The 24,109-nt window shown below is 33.2% G+C and overlaps 3 protein-coding genes across 7 annotated transcripts; 2 read left to right on the plus strand and 1 right to left on the minus strand.

Annotated features, from left to right (window-relative positions):
• The first annotated feature begins 12,007 nt into the window (after nucleotides 1–12,007).
• LOC120087627 (zinc finger A20 and AN1 domain-containing stress-associated protein 3) lies at nucleotides 12,008–13,192 on the plus strand. The gene is made up of 2 exons (XM_039044466.1): nucleotides 12,008–12,377; nucleotides 12,477–13,192. The coding sequence occupies exon 2, from the start codon at nucleotides 12,499–12,501 to the stop codon at nucleotides 12,991–12,993; it is 495 nt and encodes a 164-aa protein (XP_038900394.1). The 5' UTR covers nucleotides 12,008–12,377; nucleotides 12,477–12,498; the 3' UTR covers nucleotides 12,994–13,192.
• Nucleotides 13,193–16,720: 3,528 nt separating this feature from the next.
• On the plus strand, nucleotides 16,721–24,109 carry LOC120087824 (beta-1,6-galactosyltransferase GALT29A). Of its 3 annotated transcripts, none has more exons than XR_005484703.1 (3): nucleotides 16,721–18,536; nucleotides 23,352–23,462; nucleotides 23,624–24,109. XR_005484703.1 is itself a non-coding variant. In XM_039044743.1 (3 exons), the coding sequence occupies exons 1-2, from the start codon at nucleotides 17,397–17,399 to the stop codon at nucleotides 23,411–23,413; spliced, it is 1,185 nt and encodes a 394-aa protein (XP_038900671.1). In that variant the 5' UTR covers nucleotides 16,721–17,396; the 3' UTR covers nucleotides 23,414–23,462; nucleotides 23,624–24,109. The 3 variants fall into 3 exon arrangements, 2 of the variants coding, with proteins under 2 accessions (XP_038900671.1, XP_038900670.1); XM_039044743.1 differs by having other exon boundaries at nucleotides 23,369–23,462; XM_039044742.1 differs by lacking the exons at nucleotides 23,352–23,462; nucleotides 23,624–24,109 and adding an exon at nucleotides 20,600–20,854.
• On the minus strand, nucleotides 18,772–23,731 carry LOC120087823 (protein ADP-ribosyltransferase PARP3). 3 transcript variants are annotated; one of them, XM_039044741.1, is made up of 19 exons: nucleotides 23,591–23,731; nucleotides 23,409–23,510; nucleotides 22,908–23,203; nucleotides 22,622–22,817; nucleotides 22,413–22,526; nucleotides 22,271–22,328; nucleotides 22,110–22,179; nucleotides 21,627–21,801; nucleotides 21,415–21,548; nucleotides 21,094–21,331; nucleotides 20,861–20,988; nucleotides 20,687–20,763; nucleotides 20,453–20,613; nucleotides 20,174–20,383; nucleotides 19,984–20,086; nucleotides 19,819–19,901; nucleotides 19,606–19,749; nucleotides 19,341–19,523; nucleotides 18,772–19,165 (listed from the first exon to the last, which is right to left on the minus strand). In XM_039044741.1, exons 2-19 carry the CDS (start codon nucleotides 23,421–23,423, stop codon nucleotides 19,097–19,099), a joined length of 2,454 nt encoding a protein of 817 aa, XP_038900669.1. In that variant the 5' UTR covers nucleotides 23,424–23,510; nucleotides 23,591–23,731; the 3' UTR covers nucleotides 18,772–19,096. The 3 variants fall into 3 exon arrangements, with proteins under 3 accessions (XP_038900669.1, XP_038900667.1, XP_038900668.1); XM_039044739.1 differs by having other exon boundaries at nucleotides 22,622–23,203; XM_039044740.1 differs by lacking the exon at nucleotides 23,409–23,510 and having other exon boundaries at nucleotides 22,622–23,203; nucleotides 23,591–23,728.

The following is a 24,109-nucleotide window of genomic DNA, read 5'->3' on the forward strand; positions in this document are numbered from 1 at the left end:
ACAAAATTCACACTTTCACTATTGTTGGGGTAAGTAGATAAATTCTCCCTTAAGGACTGATTCGGGGCTTGAACAATGTGGTGCCACACCCTCTGTTGGCCCGAGAGAGATTTTTCATAATTGGATTATGACTTATTGTTCATTAAATGGATCGGTGGTACTTAAGGAGTTAAATGCAAATACAGGGGTAAAATGGTAATTTTGGCCCACCTATACTTACGAGCAATTTGTGACGAGTCATCGCACTGTTGACTGGTTATATCCAATAGACACATAAATATATCTGTAGTGAGAAGAGTGTAACTGTCGTTCTTTAATGGAGTGACCGACAATTAATGGATGTTGGATAATTTCATTAAAGGAGTTTAATTAATTATTCGAGTACTAATGTGTTAAGGTTAATGTCCTAAATCTCATAGGGTCCTATAGTTTTTAAACATTGTATGATCAAACTCTTATGTGATTAATAAAATATATGATGTTTTATTCACTTTGTCTATAAAAATATGTGATATTTTAGTTATATTAACCACAAACCAATAAACTAACATCCAAGGTTATCTTTGTAACTTAAACATGTATGTGGAGACATACAAGTGGATCATGTTTAAGTGATAACCTAAATGGTTTGTAGTAAATGGATAAGGCTGGGTACCTTTTCCTGGTGACACTATGAGTATGACCCGCTTTGTAGGTGGTACAATCGTTGTAAAGTGCTACAAATGATCTGATCCTGGTCATTCATGTATTAGACATGTGAGCGGAGATATTCTATACAAAGGAGTTTGTATAAGATCGGACCACGGAATATTTAGTCTTATTATATAACACCATCCATAATAGAGACAAACATTTCACTAGGATGACCATAGGTAACATGACTTGAATCCTGAGTGAGTTGTGAACTCCTGTCTATGAGGGCGGTCATTTGATTTGTATGGGTGAGAGTGGCCAGATCGTCGACTCAACAATCCTACCATTTTGGGGATTAGTTCTATTGGGAAGCTGAGAACACAGCTACACAAAATGAAATTCGTTCATTCCTCAAAGTAGAAAGTAAATAGATAAATTGCTCCTTTAACGGCTGATTCCAGGTCTTGAACAATGTGGCGTCATACCCTCTCTTGGCCCGAGAGAGGTTTAGTCATAGTAGGATATGATCTATTGTTATAAGAGGAATCAGTGGTACTTAAGGAGTTAGATGTAACTACATGGGCAAAATGGTAATTTGGCCCAGTTGTACTTACAAGCAATTTGTAAAGATCATCGTACTGTTGATTGGTTATATCCAATGGACACATAATATATTTGTAGTGGGAAGAGTGCAGCTGTCGGTCTTTAGTGGAGTGCCTGACATTTAACGAATGGTGAATAATATAATTAAAGAGTTTAATTAATTATTCATGTATCGTTGGAACTTCATGCTACAAGTCCATAGGGTCCTCTTGGTAGCTCAAAAGGATTTAGTTGAGAGACAATTTTTGGATTAATTTGAATTGTTCAAATTAATAGAGAGATTTAATTATATATGATATAACTAAATTGTTTCAATCATATATGATATAATTATCATAATGTATTTGATACATTATAGTTTAATGGGAGGAAATAAATATTTGAATGAAATTCAAATATATTTTTTATGAATGTGATTCATAGTTGTTAAATTTAATATAAATATGATTTATATTAAATGCCATAAAATAGAGAAAAGAAACTATAGTTTATATTGTATGTAATACGATATTAAAACTATAGGTTATATGTTATATTTTATAACATATAATTTAATATAAATATAATATGATAAGTTAGTTACCATAATTATTTATATATTTTTTTAATTATTATTTGAATAATAAATTCTCCATTTTTTCTATCCAACCACTTTAGTGGATGGTTATTAATTTTATGGCTGAAGGACTAAAAGAAAAGTGGTTTTCTCTTTTTCCTCAACGATTGGCTATTGCATATTGAACGATTGAGATACATAAAAGTTTTGTGTTCTTATTCTTGAAAGATTTCTCAAATCTTTTTCCTCCACAAAATCTTATCCCTCATAACCAAAATAGTCAGAGCCCACCACTTCTGGGTTTTCACCCCAAGAATACCAAGGACTCTTTGTGGTTGTTTTAAAATTTTCGTTGAAGAAGGTCTTCAAAGAGGAACGTGATTGTTTGAGGGGGTTTCACAAAGAAAGGTTCTTCAAAGGTAATGTATCTTGAGCCCTTTTTCCTTGTTAAAGCATGTTGTAGTTTAAATGTAAATGCATATCTATTTGTATGTTTGCTGTAAATTAAGTATTCTATAATTAATGGAATTTGGACGATCTACTTCTGTTCAAGGTTTTCTTCAAACGAGTTCCTTCACACTGGAGTTTCAATCTACAAGTCCATAAAGTCCTATTTGTAGCTCAATTGGGATTCCTAAAAATTAATTTTTGATTAATTTGAATTGTTCAAATTAACTGAGGGAATGAATTATATATGATATAATTAATATAATGTATTTGATACATCACAATATAAAGTTTATTTTGAGAAGAATTAAATATTTGGATATGATTCAAATATTAATTGTATGAATTAGATTCATATGATTAAATTTAGTATAAATGTGATTTATATTAAATACCATGCATTATTGAGAGACAAAAACTGTAAGTTATATTGTATTTGACACAATATAAAAGCTATAGGTTATGTATTATATTTGATATAACATATAGTTTTATATATAATATATGATAAGGTAGTTACATAATAATAATAATAATAATAATTTATTAAATTAATATTTGAATTTGATTTAAGAGGTAGTTATAACTCCCTCCCCTAGCTTCTCTCTAATAAAAGATGTGTGGAGTAAGGGGTGGTTATAATTCTTCTTCTCTCTTGTCTTTTACCTAGAAAAATGCTATGATTTTTTCCCAATGACCACACAGAAAAGAATTATCCTTTCCCAAATCCTCTCCTCCCTCTCCCAAAATCATAGCGGAGTCAACATACTCCTACTAATTCTCAAACCCCTAAAGAGAATATAGGAGATTCACTTATGGTGGTGGCCAAATTGGATTGTTGCAATTTTTTTAGATCAAGTTCCAAAACGAAGAGATTGTAACCATTTGGAAGAGAATACGTGAAGACTTTGGTTCTTCAAGGGTAAGTGATCCAAATCCTTTTCTTTTTGTTAATTCTTTAACATGCTATAAATTTTGTAAAATGCATAATTAGTTTCTCTGTATCTTTAATTCTGTGAAATTTCGAAATTGAGAACAATCCCACTTCCACAATGGACCTCACGATTCCTTTAGAATTTTCTTCCAATACTCATCAAACTTTGAAATCATATTTGAAGTCATGTCTCTTATCTTTTGAAAGCTATAATCTGTCCGCTCAGAAATAATCAATTTTAGTTTACAAATGTTTGGGAAAAATATCCTTTTTCAGTGTCCTCCTCATCAAGAATAACACAATCATAAACATTCAAATTATCGTCATTTGAGGAGCATAGAATTAAATTTAGGATTGAATTTGGGGTTGAACTTGAAATAAAACTTGGAGAATCTTTATTTGTAGAAGGTGATGAAGACATTGTTTTTTAGAACCTAACAAGTTATACAAAATAAAGCAAAGATAAGCTTGTGAATAATACCAAATTTTAGTATCATCTATGTTCGGACCTAATTTTAAGGTCTATCTATATTTTAAGACATAATTATGGTTTTTAAAAATATAAGTTTGTAAATGATACTTAATTTTAGTATTAGTTTTTTGGACCCAATTTTAAAGTCTATCAATGTTCGAACCTAATTTAGTCTATCTATGTTCAAACCTAATTCTAGTATTCAATTTTATAGAATTAACAAACTTACAATGGTTGAATTTTTAACAACCATCACCAAATTACCAATGTAACAAACCTAATAAATTCCAAATTTATTAATAACAAATAAGTTCAACATTTAAATAAATTTTAAATATATTAACCAAAAATAATTCGAACTTACAATGACCGTGAAGAAGGAGACTATGAAGTGAATGATAACTTGAACGAAGACTTGAACTGTGAAGGAGCGATGATCAGCAAACGGGAAGAACAACTCCTGCTCGACGTGAACGGAGACCCTACTGTGCTCGTGCTTGACGTGAACAGACGGCAAGACAACTGTGTTGTGCTTATTCTTGGCAGCCAACGGATGACAAGATCGGGTGCTCATTGGTTGGTGGACGACAGATCGGCGCTAAAAAAGAAGAACGACAGATCGACGCTAGGCAGTCGTGACTCGTGAACACTGAACGTGAATGGCGGATTGGGTATTAGTTGTTGCTTTGTTGGGGAAAAAAATGTCGGTGTTTTTACTTTTTAGGTTTTAGCTTGGACTTTGGTCTTTTGATAGAAGTATTAGTTGAGTTGGGAGCTGGACTTTAGTTTGGGCTTTGACTTTTATATATATATATATATATATATTTTAAAAAATAAATAAAAATAATTAATCAAGGTTGGAGTTTAATCGGGGTCGGGGTAGGGATACCGTCCCCATCCCCGCTCCGTCTCTGGATGGGGACCCGAATAAATTTTCTAGTTTGACCCCATCCCCCGGTCAAACCAAGATTTGGTATAAGATTTAGAAATATCGCATAATATTTTGGAAAATTTACTAGATCTCTTCGAGATGTATCGAGAAAGGTCAAAAGGGCCAAAACAATTGATCAATTAGAAAAATCTAATTTTTTTTAACTAAATCTCAGTGGTCGATCTCGTCTAAGATGGACTGAAAAAAATTATTTGAACGAGTTTTAAAAAATGTGCTAATTTTGTAAGGTGAGAACTTAAAAGATGTTATTTCTAATCATTTCTTCAAAATATGACATTGATATCGACTTTTCTTATTGTATTTTATTGTATATTTTAAACTAAGTTGGGTTTTAACATGCTGTTTTTTTTTTTTTTTCCCTTCTCTCTAAACCTTACATTTATGGATCTTCAAATACACGTTTATGTTATACTATTTATGTAAATAATTCAACAACAAAAAAACTAGATATATGCTTGTTTTTCTGTAAAGATTAGATGTATGAATTTCAGATATTTGATATTTTTACCGGTAATTAAAAAATACTATTTAAATACACAAGCACATTTGGCCCATCGAGTGAAGTTAAAAAGTTTGTGTTTGAATTTTAGAGTTATAAGATAGAATTCTTCAATAAATATACAAAATAGAGAAATAATGAAAAATAAAGTTTCTCAATAAATATGCAAACTTTATTAATATTTATTACCGAATTTAAATTGTTTAATATTTATTTAAGAAGTTGGTGGGTCAAATTAATTTAGAGTTTTATATTTTATTTATTCTTTTTTGGTTTAACAACAAGATCAAACTTCCAATCTATTGGCCGAGTAAACATATTTTGTATAAATTTATTTTACTTTTTATAGTCATTGATTTAATTTACATTTTTTAATTCATTTATTTAAGGGTTGTTTTGAGATATAAAAAAATAAATCAAAATATTTATAAATAAAATAAAATTTTTGTCTATATACAATAGACCGCTATAGACTACTATCTGTGTCATGATAGATAGATTGTGATATTTTATTATTATTTGTAAATATTTTCAACAATTTTATCATTTAAAATAATTTTTCTTTATTTAATTTACTCCATACCAATAATTAGTTTTAAAACTTGTTAACCTTTTTTACACTTTGTAATATTTGACCAAACAAGGTTAACTCGGGACATGGTGAAATAATACACTTAGGGGTTGTTTGGGGCACTGAATTGAGATAGGATGTCTGGAGTTTATATATCTGTGAAGTTCATATATCTTTGTAGTTCATATATCTATATTTGAGGTGCAGAGTTATTTGGTCTGACTTCGTATGTCTGTATTTGAGGTACAACAGTTAAATTCATATGTTTGGGTATACAGTTTTTTAGAGTTACTACTTTTGTCTTAGAATTTTTTTATTCAATAATTCAACCCATATTTGTTTAAATAAAATACATATTGCAATTTTTTTTTTTAACTTTTAAAGCTTTTCTTTCTTTCATTCATTTTTTTTGGATAATAAACAACGATTAACCCACTATATTTCTTACATAAATATGGTTAAATAAAATAAGAAATCAAAACTTTTGATTCCTAATTTTTCTCCATGAATTTCATCTTCATTTTCTTCTTCTTTTTCTTCTTCTTCTTCTTTTTTTTTTTTTTTTTTTTGTTCTGTTGTTGTTTTGTATTTTTACTCTATCATTGAATTTTTTAAACATTGAATCTCCCCCATCATCTTAGCAGCCATTTGAATACCACCACATCTCTTTAACAATTTCACTTTCAATTTCTCCAAATTTGGATGATCATCAGAGAAAAAATTTCAAATTTTCATTAATTCTTGCTATAAATGTTTTAGGAAAAAAAATCTCCATTTTATGGTTTTTTTTTAATTATAAGTTACATACTTTTCAACTGCATGCATACTTTTCCAAATATTCTTAACACTCATTTGATATGTGAATTCAATTAAACAAAAATATATTTTACAAATTTCTATGTATAAATATTCTATTTAATGTAAACAAAATACTATTATTGACATAATCAACAACCCTATTGAAGGAAGTCTGTGAGAAGAGAATCTTGAGCGGAAACGGATCGACCAAAAACAATTTTTCAATGAATATAGATTTTACAGTAAACCACTTGAAGACTTTCTCTAAGAAATAACTCGAACAAGTTCGAACACTACCACGAAGGTTTTCTAGATATTCTCAGGGTGAGAACCCAGAAGTGTTGGGCTCCGACTATTTTGGATTTGAGGAAAAACTTAATGGTAAGGAGGAAGGAATGAAAATGTTCTAAAAAACTCAAAAACACACCAAACTCTTCTATTGTTTTCTCATTGTCAAAGTTGACAATCTATAGCAAGAAGAAGAAACCTTTTCTTTTTCAACATGCCAAAATTAACCTACGCGGGTGGAGAGAAAAGAAGGGGAAGGGAGTTGTAACTCCCTCACTTATTATTAAAATAATAATTAATATAAATATAAATATGATAACTAACTTATCATATTATATATATATATATATATTATATTAAATTATATGTTATATTAAATATAACATAAAACCTATAGTTTTAATACTGTATCACATACAATATAAGTTGCAGTTTATCTTCTCTCTTATATGGCATTTAATATAAATCGTATTTATATTAAATTTAACAACTATGAATCCAATTCATAAAAACTATGTTTGAATATCATTCAAATATTTATTTCCTCCCATTAAGCTATAATGTATCAAATACATTATAACAATTATATCACATATAATTGAATCAACTTAATTATATCATATATAGTTAAATCCATCTATTGATTTGAATAATTCAAATTAATCAAAAAATTGATTCTCAATTAATCCTATTGAGCTACCAAGGGGACCTCATGGACCTGTGACTTGAAGCTCCAATGGTACATGAATGATTAATTAAACTCTTTTAATTAAATCATTCACCATCTGTAACTGTCGAACACTCCACTAAAGACCGAAAACTACACTCTTCGCACTACAGATAAATTTATTTGTTCATTGGATATAACCAATCAACAGTACTATGACCCTCACAAATTGCTCGTAAGTACAGCTAGCCAAATTACTATTTTGCTCTTGTAGTTACATCTAATTCTTTTAAGTATCACTGATCCCTCTAATGAACAATAGATCATAGTTCAACTATGGCTAAACCCCTCTAAGGCTAGGAGAGGATGTGGCGTCACATTGTTCAAGACTCAAAATCAGCTCTTAAGGGAGCAATTTATCTACTTACCCCTGTCTCAGGGAAAGAGTGAATTCCATCTTGTGTAGCTGTGTTCTCAACTCCCCAATCAGACAAATTCTCGAAATGGTAGGCTTGATGAGTCGGCGATCTGGCCATTCTCACCCATACAAATCAAAGGACCGCCCTCATAGGTAAAAGTTCACAACTCACTCAGGATTCAGGTCATGTTACCTATAGTCATCCTGGTGAAACGTAAGTCTATATTATGAACGATGTTATATAATGAGACTAAACATTTTGTGGTCCGGTCTTATACAAATTCCTTTGTATAGAATATCCTCGCTCACATGTCTATACATGAATGATCAGAATCAGATTATTTATAGCACTTTACAACAATTGTAACACCTACAAAGCGGGTCACACTCATAGTGTCACTAGGATAAGGTACCCAGCCTTATCCATCTACTACAGACCATTTAGGTTATCACTTAAACGTGATCCACCCGTATGTCTGTACATACATGTTTAAGTTACAAAAGATAACATTGGATGTTAGTTTATTGGTTTGTGGTCAATACAACTAAAATATCATATATTTTATACCCAATGAATAAAATATCATATATTTTATTAAATAGACAATGAGTTTGTTCACTATTGTTTACAAACTATAAGACCCTACAAGATTTAGAGCATCAACCCCAACACCTACAATATATTTTAACAGTCATCAGTCTTGTAATAGTCGGAAGTGATTGTCGGTTGATTATCGATGATGATTTTTGTTAGAGTTTGAGTCAAAGGCGGTTGTTGGAGCCTAAAATTGGTCGCATGAAAATGGTATTGGAGTTGGACATCAGAGTTTGTCGTCAAAAGTGGTTTTTGAAGCCCGAAGTTGGTCGTGTAAAGGTAGTCGTCAAAGTTATCATCGTAGATGATTTTTGCTGGAATTTGTAGTTGAAGGTGGTTGTTGAAGTCTGAAGTTGCTCACATGAAGGTGATATTGGAGTTGGATGCCAGAGTTTGTCGTCGGAGGTGGTTGTCGAAGCCCAAAGTTGGTCATCGAAGTTGCTCGCTCGAAGGCGGCCATTGAAGGAGATTATCGTTGAAGGAGACTATTCTTTTGAGTTTTCGAAAAGGATGCTAGTTTTGTAAAGTGAAAACTTAAGCATGCTATTTTTGATAATTTTCCTCAGAATTGTCATCAGAGATGGTTGCCGAAGCCCGAAGTTGATTGTCAAAGTTGGTCACACAAAGGTGGTTATTGGAGTTGTCATCAGAGGTGGTTGTCGGAGCCTGAAGTTGGTTTCTCGAGTATGGCAACGATAGTCCTTAATATTGGCCATTAAAAATATTGGAATAAGGGAGAGTTTAGGTGAGTTTGGGTGAGTTGGTAAAATATACCAACTTAACTCCACCAACCAAATTGATAGATCAAACATTGAATTGGTATATTATATTAACTTACCTTAATTTATGTTGGTGAGCAAAATACCTTTAAGAGGTTTTTAATAATTAATTGCACGTACAGTCTAGGCACAAACAATACTAGGTCAACATAAATTTCTAATATTCCTTTTCATTTGAGTTATTTTCAGCGAAAAATTATGACCTTGAATGAATCAAATTTTATTTTATTGTATTAAATGATAAATTCAAATAAAGGCAAAAGTCAACACATTCACAAAAGTAAGTCCACAAAATACTTCAAATACCTTATTAAGTTATATCTTCTACGCTGCAAAAATGAGTACAATTTAATTGATATAGTATTTGTTATATAATCTTAACGTTAAAAATTTAATTATCCCACTCCACTTCACATATTATATATATATATATATATAACTTAAAAGATGCCAAAAATAATAAGCTCTAAAGTATAAAAAAGAAAACACACTCTAAATAAATTCAAACCAAAATACTAAAATATATGTTCAAGTGATGATAATTTAGTGATATGTATTAACAATTAATAGGTCTATAATTCAAATTCCCTAACTTTTTATTATACTTGATACCAACAAAAAAAAAATAAATAAATATAGTAAAACTGAATTATTTTGTCACATGTTTAGTAAGGCTTATTTAAATGTTTTTAAATATTCTTAAAACTTAAAACTTAAATAAATATCATTATTCTAATTTCTAAACAGTTTATTTGCAGAGCTAAAAATTAGTAATACTTATTCATATGTTTCTAATATTCTTAAGAATTCAAAACTAAATAATATTACTATTCTCAACACTATATTTGTAAAATAAAAAAGTACTATTATGAAAAAACTATATAGTATTAAAATTATAATTTAACTATATAAAACTAAATAAAAAGTAAACTTTATGCATTAAATGGAGTTTATCTTTATTATTATTATAGTGTAATATTATCTTTTAAAGATAAAGTATTCAAAGTAATCATACTTAAAATTTCCATGAAAAGATCATCTAAACCTTTTAAATAACGTGAAAAAAGAGAAAAAAATATGATAGACTTGGATACAAGAAAGAGAATGGCAAGGTACGCACGACAATTCTACCATGTACTATCATGAATTCATGATGGGACAAGTAAAGGTATTAAGTCAAATCTATGGTTGAATAAAAAAAAAAACTCATCCTCTAATAATGTGAGAGAACATTCAAAATAACTAAAAGTTAATGATCAAAATGTTATAACATTTAGGGTGACTAATTAAAATAAATGCTTATTAAACACCCATCAATCTAAAACTAACAATTAAACTAAATATAAACTAATTAGACTTATAATCTAACAATTCTCCTCAATCACATGTACTACATCACATTTCATAAATGCACATAAATATATTTACACATTCAATTTATTAGTCAAAATATCTAACATTCGTTTCATTCTTTAGATGAAAATATCTATCAACATATCATCGAAGTATTTAACATTGATATTAATATTATTTTCAACATATTTTATAAATATTCGTAAAATATTTAAAAAAATGTCATATACTCAGTCCAATAGGAATAATAATACTAATTACAAGATTTAGTTTGCTAATAAAATCAGCTTAATTATTAATATAAAAAAAAATTTATAAATTTTGTGGCTTATAGAAATATTTGTCGATATCAATATTTCATTAATATATTAGTAAAATTGAAATCTCGTTATTGATATTGACATCGATATTTTTATCTTTACATGTAAATTCTACTTGTTGATGCGGGAAATTGCATGTGGGCTTCTTGCATTCCTCCAACCCATTCGTTTGGTAGTCTTAGTTATTTTTCTTCTATATAACATTTTGAGCTCGGTGATCGCTCTGGAATTCAAAGGCTTGCCTTTTTCATTTTTGGGATGCACGATCCCCTATGGAACCCCTTGTTTTTCTTGGACTTAGAATTGTTTATGGACTTTAAACTTGTCTAGGACAACCCTCAACATTACTAAACGAGAGAAACATTACATTCTAATAAAGAAGGAAAAAATACATAATCTTTAAAAAACACGTTTGCCTATATTATTTGAAAAGTATTGATTTTTTTTTTTTAAAAAAAAAGTTTTTGGTATTTGAACTTTCATAAAAACTAAACTGTACTTGGTAACAATTTAATCCCTATTCTTACAAATTTGTAACAAATCCATCTATGTACTTTACTAAATAACGATATAATCCTTATACTTTACAATTTATAACGGAAAATTCATCAAATTCGAAGCGACATTTTTTATTATATAAGGACTTAGTTTTCATAGTTATCAATAAATTTGATTTTCAATCAGTTTATCAATCTAAAAATCTAAGAAAATTCATTAAATCATACTAATATTTATCACGATAGAGACTTAAATTGTTACAAATTGTAAATCATATAAACTAAATTGTTATTTATTAAAGTTCATAGAAAATTATTATAAATTTTAAAATAAAGAAACTAAATTATTAATTAGTATATTTATGGACTAAATTGTTAGTTTAGGACTAAAATATTTTTTTAAAAACAACAAAGTATTTATCTTTACATGGACTTGAAAACAAAATTAAAATGAAATAAGGCGAGGGCGATTTCTAGATGATTTGGATCGCCAGCCAACTAACAGCCGTGTTTTGGTTTTCACGCGTAGTTTTTATTACGGCATTGAACCAACGAAACGCGTATTTAAACACATGGAATCGGCGTTTGTTTGGTGCCAAAGAAAAGTTTGGGAAAAAAAAAAAGAAAAGAAAAGAAAAGAAAAGAAAGAACCAGTAAAAATAAATTATAATAATAAAAAATTCAATTAAATTAACAAAACAAACACGAGAGATAATTAATACGAAAGAAAATAAAGAAAGAACGAAAGAAGAGCAAAGGCAAAGGGAAATTGTCTGGAACTTTCCTTCCAGACCCAAAAGGAATCTCCTTAGAGCTCAACAAACCGCCCTCTCCCTTCTTGTCGGCTCTTTTCATTTTCTTCCTTTATAATCATTTTGGAGATTCCTTTGTTTTCCTTCAAACCCAACGCTTCAATCCCCTATTATTCTCCCTATTTCCTTCCATTTGATCTTCTTTTTTTATTCACTTTCTGCCGATTCAATCATCGCAAACAGGTAATTCTCTGACTGATTTTGGATTTTTTTTCCATGTTCTTCGTTTTCTGATTTGGAATTCGATCTGATTTTTTGTTGTTGTTGTTGTTGTTGTTATAGATTTAATTGAGATCGCAAAAGGATGGCGGAAGAACATAGATGTCAAGCGCCGAAGCTTTGCGTAAACAACTGTGGATTCTTCGGGAGTCCGGCGACTCGAGATCTCTGTTCAAAATGTTACCGAGATCTGGAGGTGAAGGAACAGCAATCCTCCTCCGCTAAACTCGCCTTAAACCAAACCCTAACATCCGCCGCGTCATCTTCGTTCGCGGATGCCGCGTTGTTAAATCCGAAACTGGCTTCATCGGAAGCGATTCAGCCTCTGGCGGAGGTGACGGAGACGAGGACCGAAGTGGTTCCGACGCCGGCGGCAACACAGCAGCAACCGAGCCGATGTACGACGTGCAGGCGGCGCGTGGGGTTGACGGGGTTCAAGTGCAGGTGTGGGATGGTGTACTGTGGGACTCACCGGTACCCGGAACAACACGGATGTGAATTTGACTTCAAACGGATGGGGAAGGATCAGATCGCGAAGGCGAATCCGGTGGTGAAAGGGGAGAAACTACAGAAGATCTGAGAGGAGAGAGAGAGAGGGGTAAAGTGGTCTTCTTCTTCTCTTTTCTTTATTCTTCTTTGGTATATGTCGCTCTCGCGTGTGCCGGCGCGTGGTGGGTAACCGAGGGGATGGGCCGTTTGGAAAATATTGGTGGTTGTATAAATATTCAATAATATGATCTATATTTTAATTTCCATTGCCAGACATGGTTTTATTGTTTGATCGAGACTCTTCCACATGAAAGTAACCATTGGAGACAGAATATTTATTTTTGAAGAGAGAGAGAAAAATATAATTTAATTTGTATTCAAAGTTTTGTTATCACTTTATTTCGAAAGATGATTGAGTCTTTGTTTTTTTTAATTTAAAAAAAAAAACAAATTTTTAAAATGAAAAAGGAGAAAAAAATTTAGTTGTTGGGTACCCATCTTGGTGCATCCCTAATTGACATATAAGAAAAATGGATGCACATAGACGGTACTTGAATCATTTAAATTATCAAAGGCTCCTAATTAATTATTAATCTAGTAAGATAATAAAAATAATAATAATCATTAAATGTATATTAAATTGAGAAGCAGTTAAAAATAACTTTTAAAAGTTTTCATCTTTCCTAACTGAATAGTTTTTCTCATCCCTGGATTTTTATACAGAAGGATTATATGTAATTTTTTTTTTCCAAATCTTAATACAATATCTAATCATCTCTAAATTTAAAGGAATTTTAGGGTGGATCAAATCTTCATTCATTATAGATTTTAATAGAAGAATAAGATATTTTATTATTTGCAATGAATCAAATTCTACAAAATATTAAGCAATTTGAATACATACGATATTAGTCTGGTTGAGATTTCACATGTAATCTTAGTCTAGTCGAGATCTCACCGCCAAACTCACAATAATCAATAGATAAAAAGAAGTCATCGATTGTTGTCGATTGTTGTGAAAGATGAAAATAATTAGACGTTGTTTTTAACAATTCCTCGTATATTTTTTTTAATTACAAAATATAAATATTAAAGAACATAAAACTTAATAATTAGTTAGATACATAATTGAAAAAATCACCGACAGAAGTGCTCTACATGGTCGACGTCGACCCAAGCTAGGAGAGCCAATGTAATGGTACATAAATTAGGGTTGAAATAAAGAGCTTGCCACAAGATTTCAATTTAGCAAGTGGTAACTTGAGATAAGATGAAATTAAAGCTCGGAAAGGGAAACCCTTAATTTGGGACCAACTTAGCATATATAGGATATATTCCACATTAAATATTCATACAAGCTTGGGTCATAGTAGTTATTATAATTTGAGTTATAGTAGTATGTGATTGGATGAGACTATTATAACCTACCCCACTCACTCGACATTGGAATATAAATAATTCTAATTCATTTTATAAAATATCGAAGATTTTAATATTCGTAGAAAAAAAGTGTCCTATATATCCTAATTAAAAATATTCAAGCGCTAGCAAATCTATTGAAATTTCAACTTTCTTTTTTCCCATTGTTGTACATTTGTGCTTCCCTTTGTCAGATAATATCAAATACCCTTCTAGTTTGCAAATTGGAATTAAAGTCATAATGTTAACTAAAATCACTACAAAGTATGTTTAGATGTTTAATTCAATTTAGCTAGACAATATTTTCACTAACCATGGAAAAGAAACAAAAAGATTGTCGTGATCCACCATCTTTTTAAATATCTAGAATGTATTAAAAAGAAACTCCAATTAGATGATAAGGATGGTGTGTTTTGGCCATTAAACCAAGCATGATGCATGGTATAATCACGATAGTACATTTGATATGTTATGCTATTATATTATGTGATTAAATGCTCACTTACTCTTTAAATAATTAAAATCACACACACTATTGAAACTACTTGAAAAAGTAAAAACTATTTTTTTAGCTTTATTGGTTTTTTTTCAAAGTATCTAGAATATATTAGAAAAAAATAACCTCCACAATTGAATGATGACGGTGTAATCTGGCCACTAAATCAAAAGCATGATCCATGATATAATCACGATAATACATTTGCTATATTTTAATATAAGTATAATAGATCTTACAATTTGATTGATTATTAAATCATATAGCTTTAGTACGAAATACATCTTCCCCAACATTTCTCTACTCTAAATGATGACTGCCCCAATAGGGGACTAAATATTGGTCTCAATCTCTTCCCCACATAAAATTAACGTCATAATAAATGGAAAAATATTTTTGCAATACATTTTAATAAATCTAACATAAAGTTTTTTAAAGCGTATTATATGTGTAGATATTAATTAATTTTAGGTGTGTATAAGGTTTGAGAGTTCTTTCTAAAACTTATTTTACTAGGTCGCATATATATGTCATTTTATCTCTCTCTTCAAAATGTAAGGTGTGATATTTGACATTCAATACAAAAATATATTCGTCAATTTTTTGTTTTCAAATTTAGCTTTGACATCAATTTTAACCAAAATCAAATTATCTCAACAAAGCGAGTTTAGTTCCATTGGTATAAAATATATTTTTTTAATTTTTTCTGAAAAAAACAATATTCCCCTCGATTTCACAAAAAACTATAGCTAAAAGTGGGGAGGCCGATTCCTAAGCAATCGTCTTGTTATGCCAAAACAAGAAAAAAAATGAAAATACACAATTATTGTTCTTGTCGCAAAATTCTATATCCAGGGAATACTAAATATTTCATTATTTAAACGGATCACCACCAATAATTAAATGCGTAATTCATTAATTAATTCTATATTACAAGCTTTAATCGTACTCTTTCTCGTGATTTCCGACCAAACCCCCATAAGAAAACCTGCCACAAACATTATGCCCACTCAATTATAAGGTGCCACCTCAATTACATAACAGCTGTTCGTTAATTCGATTGGGTTCTTTTCAAATTCAATCAAATTGTTGGAATAGTAAATATTTTTAACATGAATAATTCTTATTAAATAAATAAATCCAACCAACATTTAAATTAGATTGACTTGAATTACTTGGATAAAAGTAAGTGAAATATTAACGAGTAAAAATTGTATTTGAGTTATTTTCATATATTGAATTAAGATTAATAATTTAATTTCAATTTATATAATGAAAGTTTTATTTCAAAAGTATTAATTTTTTTTAAAGTGGTTGGGAAATAAATGATCTAAAAATTATAAAATTAAAATAAATATTGTATACATAACTATATCATAAGTAAAAGAAAGAATTTTTTTTTAAAAAAATTAATAATAATTTTGAGTTGGTTCGGATTGATTATAGTTATTTTAAGTGGAGCTATGAACTAACCCAATTTATAATTCCTTTTTATTGGAACTATATCCAATTCAAGTGAGTTGATAACTCAATTCAAACCATATAGATTGAGTTGAGTTGATCAAAATTTTCGAATTTTTTGAACACCGTTGGAACACATGGAATATAAATTTCGTATTTTACAAAATAAATTAAATTCTATTTAAGGCATTAAAAAAGCTCCAGAAAATTTATTGGATTGCAGTCTTTAGATAATTAGATGAATAACTTTGGGAATAGATAAGATGTGATTTCCACCTTTGAAAACGTGGTGCATCATGACCAGAGGCGTGATCTGAACCGTCTGATGTAAACACCATAAAAAGAGGGAACAAGAAAAAGCCACGTGGAACCATCCACATGGTTACTGACGTGTACAGCGCCGCACATTATAATATCTGGGTGTATATAAAGGGTATAATAATGGCCGGAAGATCGACGGGCAAAATCCCGTCCGAAAAACAATGCTTATGATTCTGAACTTTCTTTGCATCTCATAGTTCCTCAATGGAAGCGGCGGATTCATGTTAGGGTTCGTGATTCTGGTTTGAATCTTTTGGTTTTGTTAATGGTTTTTCGGATTCTGTGTCTGCCCGTCACTGTTACTTAAACTCCCCGATCTTCTCTCAATGCTTTGTTTACGCTTTAATGGTGGAACCGACATTGAGGTCTAATTCTAAGTTCTAACAGCAAAATTTGTAGTTCAGTTACTTGTAGTAGTTAATTAGGAAACCGCTTGCCTCTGCTGTTTCTCGTAGATCTTTTCTGGTGGTGTTGTTCTTTGAGGCCGTTCTCTTTCAGGGAGGCATGTTTTGTACGTTCTTACTCTGATTTCGCTTTTATTTGGACTCTTTGGATGTGCGGTTTTTGTTTCTTACCTACTCTTTTCTAACATCGTCACCGACGAGATTGCATTCTCATTCAGTGTTTGTTGCTTTTTCGAAATCTCTAAGCAATCACAGAAATTTCGCTTTTCGGATTTTCTCTGAGTTCAAATTGGATGCCGAACTTCCTGGGAATCGATCTGAGACATATCGGTTCAAGATCTGTTCAATCCATGCCCGGTTTCATTTAGCATTACCCCCAATTGGTCCGTCGCAATGAAGCGCACGGTCCGTCCGGTGTTCAGCGTGCTGCTGTTCATTACCTTTACCGTCACTCTCATTTGCCGCCTTATCTTCCGTCGTGGCCTCAGTTCCATTGAGTTGGAAACTAATGTAATCGCTCCGAGACCTCCAGCATTTGTGTTCAATTCCACACTGCTGAACTTCGCTTCGGTTGATCTCGGAGAGGCGCAGTCGAAGCGAGAGATAGAGCAATTATTGGAGGCCAACTTTGGTGGTCCCAGGACGTACAAGACTTATGCTACTTGGCGAAGGTTCAATCAATATAACAAGAAAGAAAGGCCCCCAAATAGCTTTCCAGTGACATTCCGGTCACCAGCTTTCTACCGACATTGGCTGGATTTCAGGCGAGCGTTGAGTAGCTGGGTGAGAAAAAAAGGGTTTACGACGGATATAATGCCAGAACTGGTAAGACTCGTCAAAGATCCATTGGACAGATACAATGGGTCTGTGGGTTCAGATCAAAGATATTCATCATGTGCCGTCGTGGGGAACAGTGGAATCTTATTGAACAGTGATTATGGGAAGCTAATTGACAGCCACGAGATTGTTATTCGATTGAACAACGCGAAAACAGACAACTATGAGAGCAAAGTGGGATCTAAAACCAGCGTTTCTTTCATCAATAGCAACATCTTGCATCTTTGTGCCAGAAGAGAAGGGTGTTTTTGCCATCCTTATGGGCCAAATGTGCCAACAGTCATGTACATTTGTCAACCTGTACATTTCATGGACTACACTATCTGCAACGGTTCCCACAAATCTCCACTGCTGATAACAGATCCAAGTTTTGATGCTCTGTGCTCTAGGATTGTTAAGTATTACTCTGTCAAACGCTTTGTGGAGGTAACAGGGAAGTCGTTGGAAGAATGGAGCTCAGCCCACGAAGGTCCTTTGTTCCACTATTCTTCTGGCATGCAAGCCGTTATGTTGGCCGTAGGAATTTGTGATAAAGTAAGTATATTTGGATTTGGTAAATCGGTTTCAGCAAAGCATCATTATCATACAAACCAGAAAGCTGAACTGGGTTTGCACGATTACGAGGCAGAGTATGCTTTCTATTATGATTTGATTGCTAGGCCACAGAGAATACCTTTCTTGTCGGACAAGTTCAAGGTACCTCCTACGGTTTTATATCAATGATTTTGATGTAAATTGGACAAATCAATGATTCTGATGATTGATAAGATTACTCGCTTCATTCTTTTTTGGTATATAGTTGTTCGCTAGGCTGTCCATTAACTGGTCGCAAAGAAAAACTTGTTCTTTAGTGCTTCCGGTACTTCTTGGGCTATCCTTTGTACAATGCTTTATAACCAAGCACATGATAGATTAAATCAACCATGAACAGTTATCAACAACGAAAACTTAATACCCATTCAAATGCAAGGGGATGAATGAATGAGAGAGATTGATTCTAATGTCAACACTGTCGCTCTGTCACACCAAAAGTTGGCGACCGTAGTTTTATAACACATTATATTGCTATTCAGATTTCCTATTTCAAACTAAGCTGACCTAACAAAGACTGGAAAAAAGCACCACAGAAACCAGATTAGAGATCACTATATCTGTGCATTATGAAGTGAATCAAACACTCACAACACAAAAGAAGTGCAAAAGGGTTAGAGAGATAATGTAGCCCATGCTTTAACAAACACCGCTCCAGTTTCCTTTCATTCTTGTGTGTCCATCACCGCATCTTTCTCCTCGTACTTCAACCCCACCAAGAACCTTATACTCGTCTGCAAGAAAAAATGCCATTTAAGAAAGAATTTAGCCGACTCCACCCGTTTTGGTGGTTCTCCTCTCATTTAAGACTTCTTATCAATTTATTTCACGAGGAAATAAACGATATGCTTGAACAACGTTCGTTCTTTTCCTCTGTTGTATTATATGAAGTTTCCTTCAATGTCTTACCTGCTTTGGGTCATAGACGGCATACTCATTGTATTCAAGAGGGCTATCTTTGTGCTCTGAAGCAATCAAAGAGCCACAGGGAACTCCAATATCATCCTTCCAAACAAAGTGTTCTGATTCGTCTGTCTTCTTTCTACCCAAGGCTTTTACTCCCACCTTCTTCTCCTCCAGTGATTTCGTGTCCTGTCCCAGCCACTTGCAAGTTAATTCAACCTCCTACTGTACATAGGAAGGACGTTGTAAAATCAAGTTCATAACACACTACCTCAGGTAAGCTTGTTATCTCTGTTGTCTCTTCCCCAAGAGAAACAATGGCTAGCACCAAAAACCCTTCTGGCCTGTCTACGGCGGTGAAGCCGTAACGAGCTGCCTCTGCTGCAGCATCAGAGCACACGATCGCTCGGCCAAACTACAAAGCAAAGCAAATCCTCATTGTTGTACGTTTTGATGTTTAAAAGATAATTTTTCTTGCAAGTACCATGTAACCGGGAACTGGAAGTGAGCATATTGCTGGCAAGAAGCCTTTATGCAAGTGCCTCAAGAGATTTGAACTTCGAGTACCTGCAAAGAAAGAAGGAAATTTAGATGGAACAACATGATCGTCGTTGAAATGAATGTAAGTAATGGGATTAAGCCAACCCACCACACCACAAGAGGACTTTATTTGGTAGTTTCTTCATCTCTTCGTAGTTGGGGAGAACTGCAGATTCTACCGAAAAAATGTTGTCAATGCTCACCCCATATTCCTGGTAAACACATTCAAAAAACAAACTCTAAGAATTGACATGTTTTAAAATATGTTATCAAGTGCTTAATTGAATGCCAGTTCTTACAATGTCTCCAACTTTCACTGGCTCATAGGTTTTCTCAAGATAGTTTGCAATCATTTTATAGTCATCAGAATCCTTCTCTAGAAGTGAAACAGAACCACCCAGTTTCTCATATCGATCTGAGAGTGGATCTTCGATGGTAGATCTGCTCATGTCCCCAACGAGATGTGAAGCCACTGTTACATCTCGAACACCCTCCAACACCGCCGCAGCCTGGATAATTAGGCGGCTAAGATGACGATGAACCAAAAAGAAAAAGGTCTAGATGGGGGCTTAGCTTACATGTTCTGCAATTTCTTGATAGTCCTTGAAGATCAAAGGTCTGGTAGAGTGCATTAGAGTGAACCATCTATTACTATAATCTGTCCAAACAGCTTCAGACTTGAATCCTGTTTCTTTCATTGATTTCACTTTCTCTATGAATTCCAGAAGGACCTCTTCACCTGCAAAGGTGTTTCCTCTTCAGCACCAAGGAGAACGAAAACTGGAATAAAGAAAAGGCCAAGAGGAGCTTACATCTCTCCAGGTGAAATTTAGACAGCATCCCCATCGGGAACTCCGGAGGGTCGTGCCCCATCTCCATGAGAGCGTACCTGGAGCCGAAGGACAAAGGTGTGAGATCAGTCACAGGGAACAGGAAGGGGGAAGGAGATTGCACTTCTATCCGTTATATAAGTGGAAAGGCCTTACTTGTAAATCTCTTGGCTGCACAAAACCTTCATAAAGTTTGCAACCACTGGCTCAAGCTTACTGTGAACAGTTGCAATTCCTAGCTGCCTAAGACCAAGCCCTCCATGTCTCACATCTACGCCATCATCCTATAAAGTATAACCATCACCACAAATTAAAAAGAAAACATGTATATCAAACATCACGTGACGACCAACTCATGATCAAATGTGACTGAAAAACTAGGATTATACCATATCAATGGGATGGAAAAAAGAGCGTTTCTTCTCAAACTTCTTCTCCCTTTCCCATGGCTCGAATTCATTTCCGGTTATTTCCTCAAATAGCCTCACAATTTCCTTCACAGCATTTCCCTCATTTTCCCATTCCTCTAACCTTTCCTCCGCATTGGGATCATCACCAACTTTTCCTTTCTTATAGAACAGACGCAAGTTTTTATCAGGTACTTTGATCAGTTGAGTAATACAATACCTACAATAAAAGCTCGTGGATAAAAATGAACTGGAGAAAATTAACGAATAAGGAAGTTTCTTGAGAGAAGTTCGGTATGCTACTCATTGAGTCCTCGGCCTTGATCACAAAGTGAAAAGGCACAATTATACAAGACCCCATCCTTCTCAAATATCTCTCCACCTTGTTCTTGTAATTTAGTATCCTTGTGAACCCCTCTTTTTCCATATAACTTGAGCTGCACAATATATGTAGACATAAAACCGGTAAGAACTTCATATATACACCTACAGTTTGTTCAAAATTATATGCATACTTCTGCTGTGAGGGATTCAAATGCCTCTTCAGATGGATCTTGTTTGTCCCAAGGGATCCCTTTGCCTTCCACAGCGAGATCCGTTGCAACATCATAAGCTTCCAATGGCTGAGCTTCTTGTTTCTCAATGCTGTCAAGCAGCCAAGCTTCTCGTATGATCCGTATCCCTCTTTCACTGAAAAAGATAACATTGGTGCTTACTGAGAGAGCAGGACGTTTGAAAAACATTCATTGTACAGTTAGCTAAATTCTGATTTGCAAGGGAGAGAACTAAATATTTTCTCTAATTAAGCACTTTGCTCAGTCTTAAGACCACATTTCTCAATGCCCCTTTTCTTATGACTGTGCATCTTGGTTTTGGTCTCTGGTTTTAGGACCTGTTTGGAAAGACCCTCATCCACTGTACATTCCTTAGTATGAGAATTCAAAAACCAAACATTCCTATAAACTACGTTTATCTTTGGTAGTAGGGAAGAAACCCACACTGCTTCTGCAACTTTGGAAGATCCACCGCGCTCTCTCTCCGCAGGAGAGACAACCAAACAACTGACACCTGCAAAGATTTGTTCATAAACACTGCCAGTAATAACAGTGTAGGCAACAATTAAGGACTTGACGAGAAAAAAGGAACAAAGGACATGTACCAATAACAGAATTGTTGACAGTCCCTCCATGCTTCTCAATTTCTTTTCTCCAGTAATGCTGAGGTAATAATCATTGGAAACTTGTTAAACATAATGATAAAAACTCGTGCCATGAAAGCTCACCCTCAATCCACGCACTTACATGAGTTCTTGAAAGACGACCAGAGAGTGAAATTGTCATTCCGGAGAATGGTTTATCCGACTGTCCAAGATTTCTCTTAGGACGTTGACCCGGATTCTGATACTTCTTTATCAACTACACCACAAAGAAAGGAGAGTTCAATGAAGAAACAGATGATGATGTTAAGCTATGTAGAAAAGAAAGAAACAAGTGAGGAAATGGAGGGTTACATCTGAAACAGGAGAATTCAAGACTGATTCTGGTAACTTGTTGGCTTCATTTTTCCTAGATGGATCCTTTGTTTTGAAGGTACAAGTAGACCATTCACTTAGAAATCCATTGCAAGAATAGCGTTTCCCATCAAATACCAATTTCCCACTACAAACTGGGCATTTTTCTAGCGCACCATAGAACAGTAAGTCTTGACTGTCAAATGTGAGAACAATCTCAGAAAGATACAAGAATGAAAAAGAATGATTCAAATGTGATAAGGGTAAAACTGTATCGATGTTATACCATTTAGAAGCAATTTCATAGTCAGGGCCTGTAGAATCTTGGTCATTCATTTGCAAAATCTCCTTCATTTGATCAATAGAAAGACCATCTCTAGTAACTTTACAGAACTCTTCAAATTCATCTGCAAGGTCGGCTTCAGATTTCCCATTGGGCCGGCCATTCTCATCTTCAGACTTAACTTTCTTAGGCGATTGTTCATTTTCATGCGTCTTGCTCTCTGCCTTTTGCTTCCTTGTCATTATCTTTTCTTCTTCACCAGCACCATGAGCGTGAGAATGAGATCTCGTATCATGAACCTTCAAAAGTTTTACACAAACTTAGCACTAGCGTTTCCGTTTCTGGCTCAAAACCCATCACCCTTAGCTCAATTTTTTCTTTACATTTCTTCAATAACCTTTCAATTGTATTTCCTCAATTTTCTTGAAGTGTCATTTTTTTTTCAAGATTTCATATATTCTCAGCAACTGGTGACTAAAGCAAGAAAGAGCTTTGCAGTACTACCATGACCTTTTGCATCAGATGGACAGCAAACCAACATCCCAATCATATTTGCAGGTACAAAAGTTGGTTTTTATTTTGGTTTAAACTTCTACAAGTTTTTACCTAAGTAAATGCAACAAGTAGATGATTAAGCTGTAAAACAACTGAGAAAGAACATATGAGAGAAACCAAGAGGATCGAACCTTCATCTTTCAGTTTTTCTGTCTCTGTTGTAGGTGAACACAGATGAGCTCCCCAACAAAGAAGCCAGTGAAAAGCAAAACAATCAAATCCAAGTTTTTCAACTAGCTGAGACTGAGAGACCATTCCATGGATTCCCCTTAAGATTGCAAACACTTAATGACAGAGACAACTCTTCCAAGATAGACACGTCCATGCTTGTTCTTGACTTCTCTGTCATATTAGTAGAATTCCATGTGTTAAGTGGCACCTGGGTGGCTGCCACGTGTCCAATTGGTTGCCTTTTGAAAGCCTCCGCCATTGACAGGTGGTGAACGTTAAAACTCCTCATGGGTTTGGTTTCCTTTGTCCCTTCTGTAATTCCTGCTCATTAATTTGTTGATTGAGCCCTAGAGAGAATGAGAGCCAAGAAGGAAATATGCAAAATATTTCATTTCATTCCAATTCAAATGTAAACTGAAAGCATGTTTTAAGATAGGGAATAAATGGGAAAGAAAGGAAGCCATGGGTTGCCTCACAGA

This window comes from Benincasa hispida, chromosome 10, assembly GCF_009727055.1.
Source record: "Benincasa hispida cultivar B227 chromosome 10, ASM972705v1, whole genome shotgun sequence".
Lineage (NCBI taxonomy): Eukaryota > Viridiplantae > Streptophyta > Magnoliopsida > Cucurbitales > Cucurbitaceae > Benincasa > Benincasa hispida.

Coding starts and splice junctions, on each gene's coding strand:
- LOC120087627 (XM_039044466.1), top strand. CDS start 12,499: ATGGCGGAAGAACATAGATGTCAAGCGCCGAAGCTTTGCGTAAACAAC.
- LOC120087823 (XM_039044739.1), bottom strand. Junction 20,614..20,686: donor TAAATTTCACCTGGAGAGAT/GTAAGCTCCTCT, acceptor ACACCTTTGCAG/GTGAAGAGGTCCTTCTGGAA. Junction 19,166..19,340: donor CCGTCTATGACCCAAAGCAG/GTAAGACATTGA, acceptor TTTTTCTTGCAG/ACGAGTATAAGGTTCTTGGT.
- LOC120087824 (XM_039044742.1), top strand. CDS start 17,397: ATGAAGCGCACGGTCCGTCCGGTGTTCAGCGTGCTGCTGTTCATTACC. Junction 18,537..20,599: donor TCTTGTCGGACAAGTTCAAG/GTACCTCCTACG, acceptor TATGAATTCCAG/AAGGACCTCTTCACCTGCAA.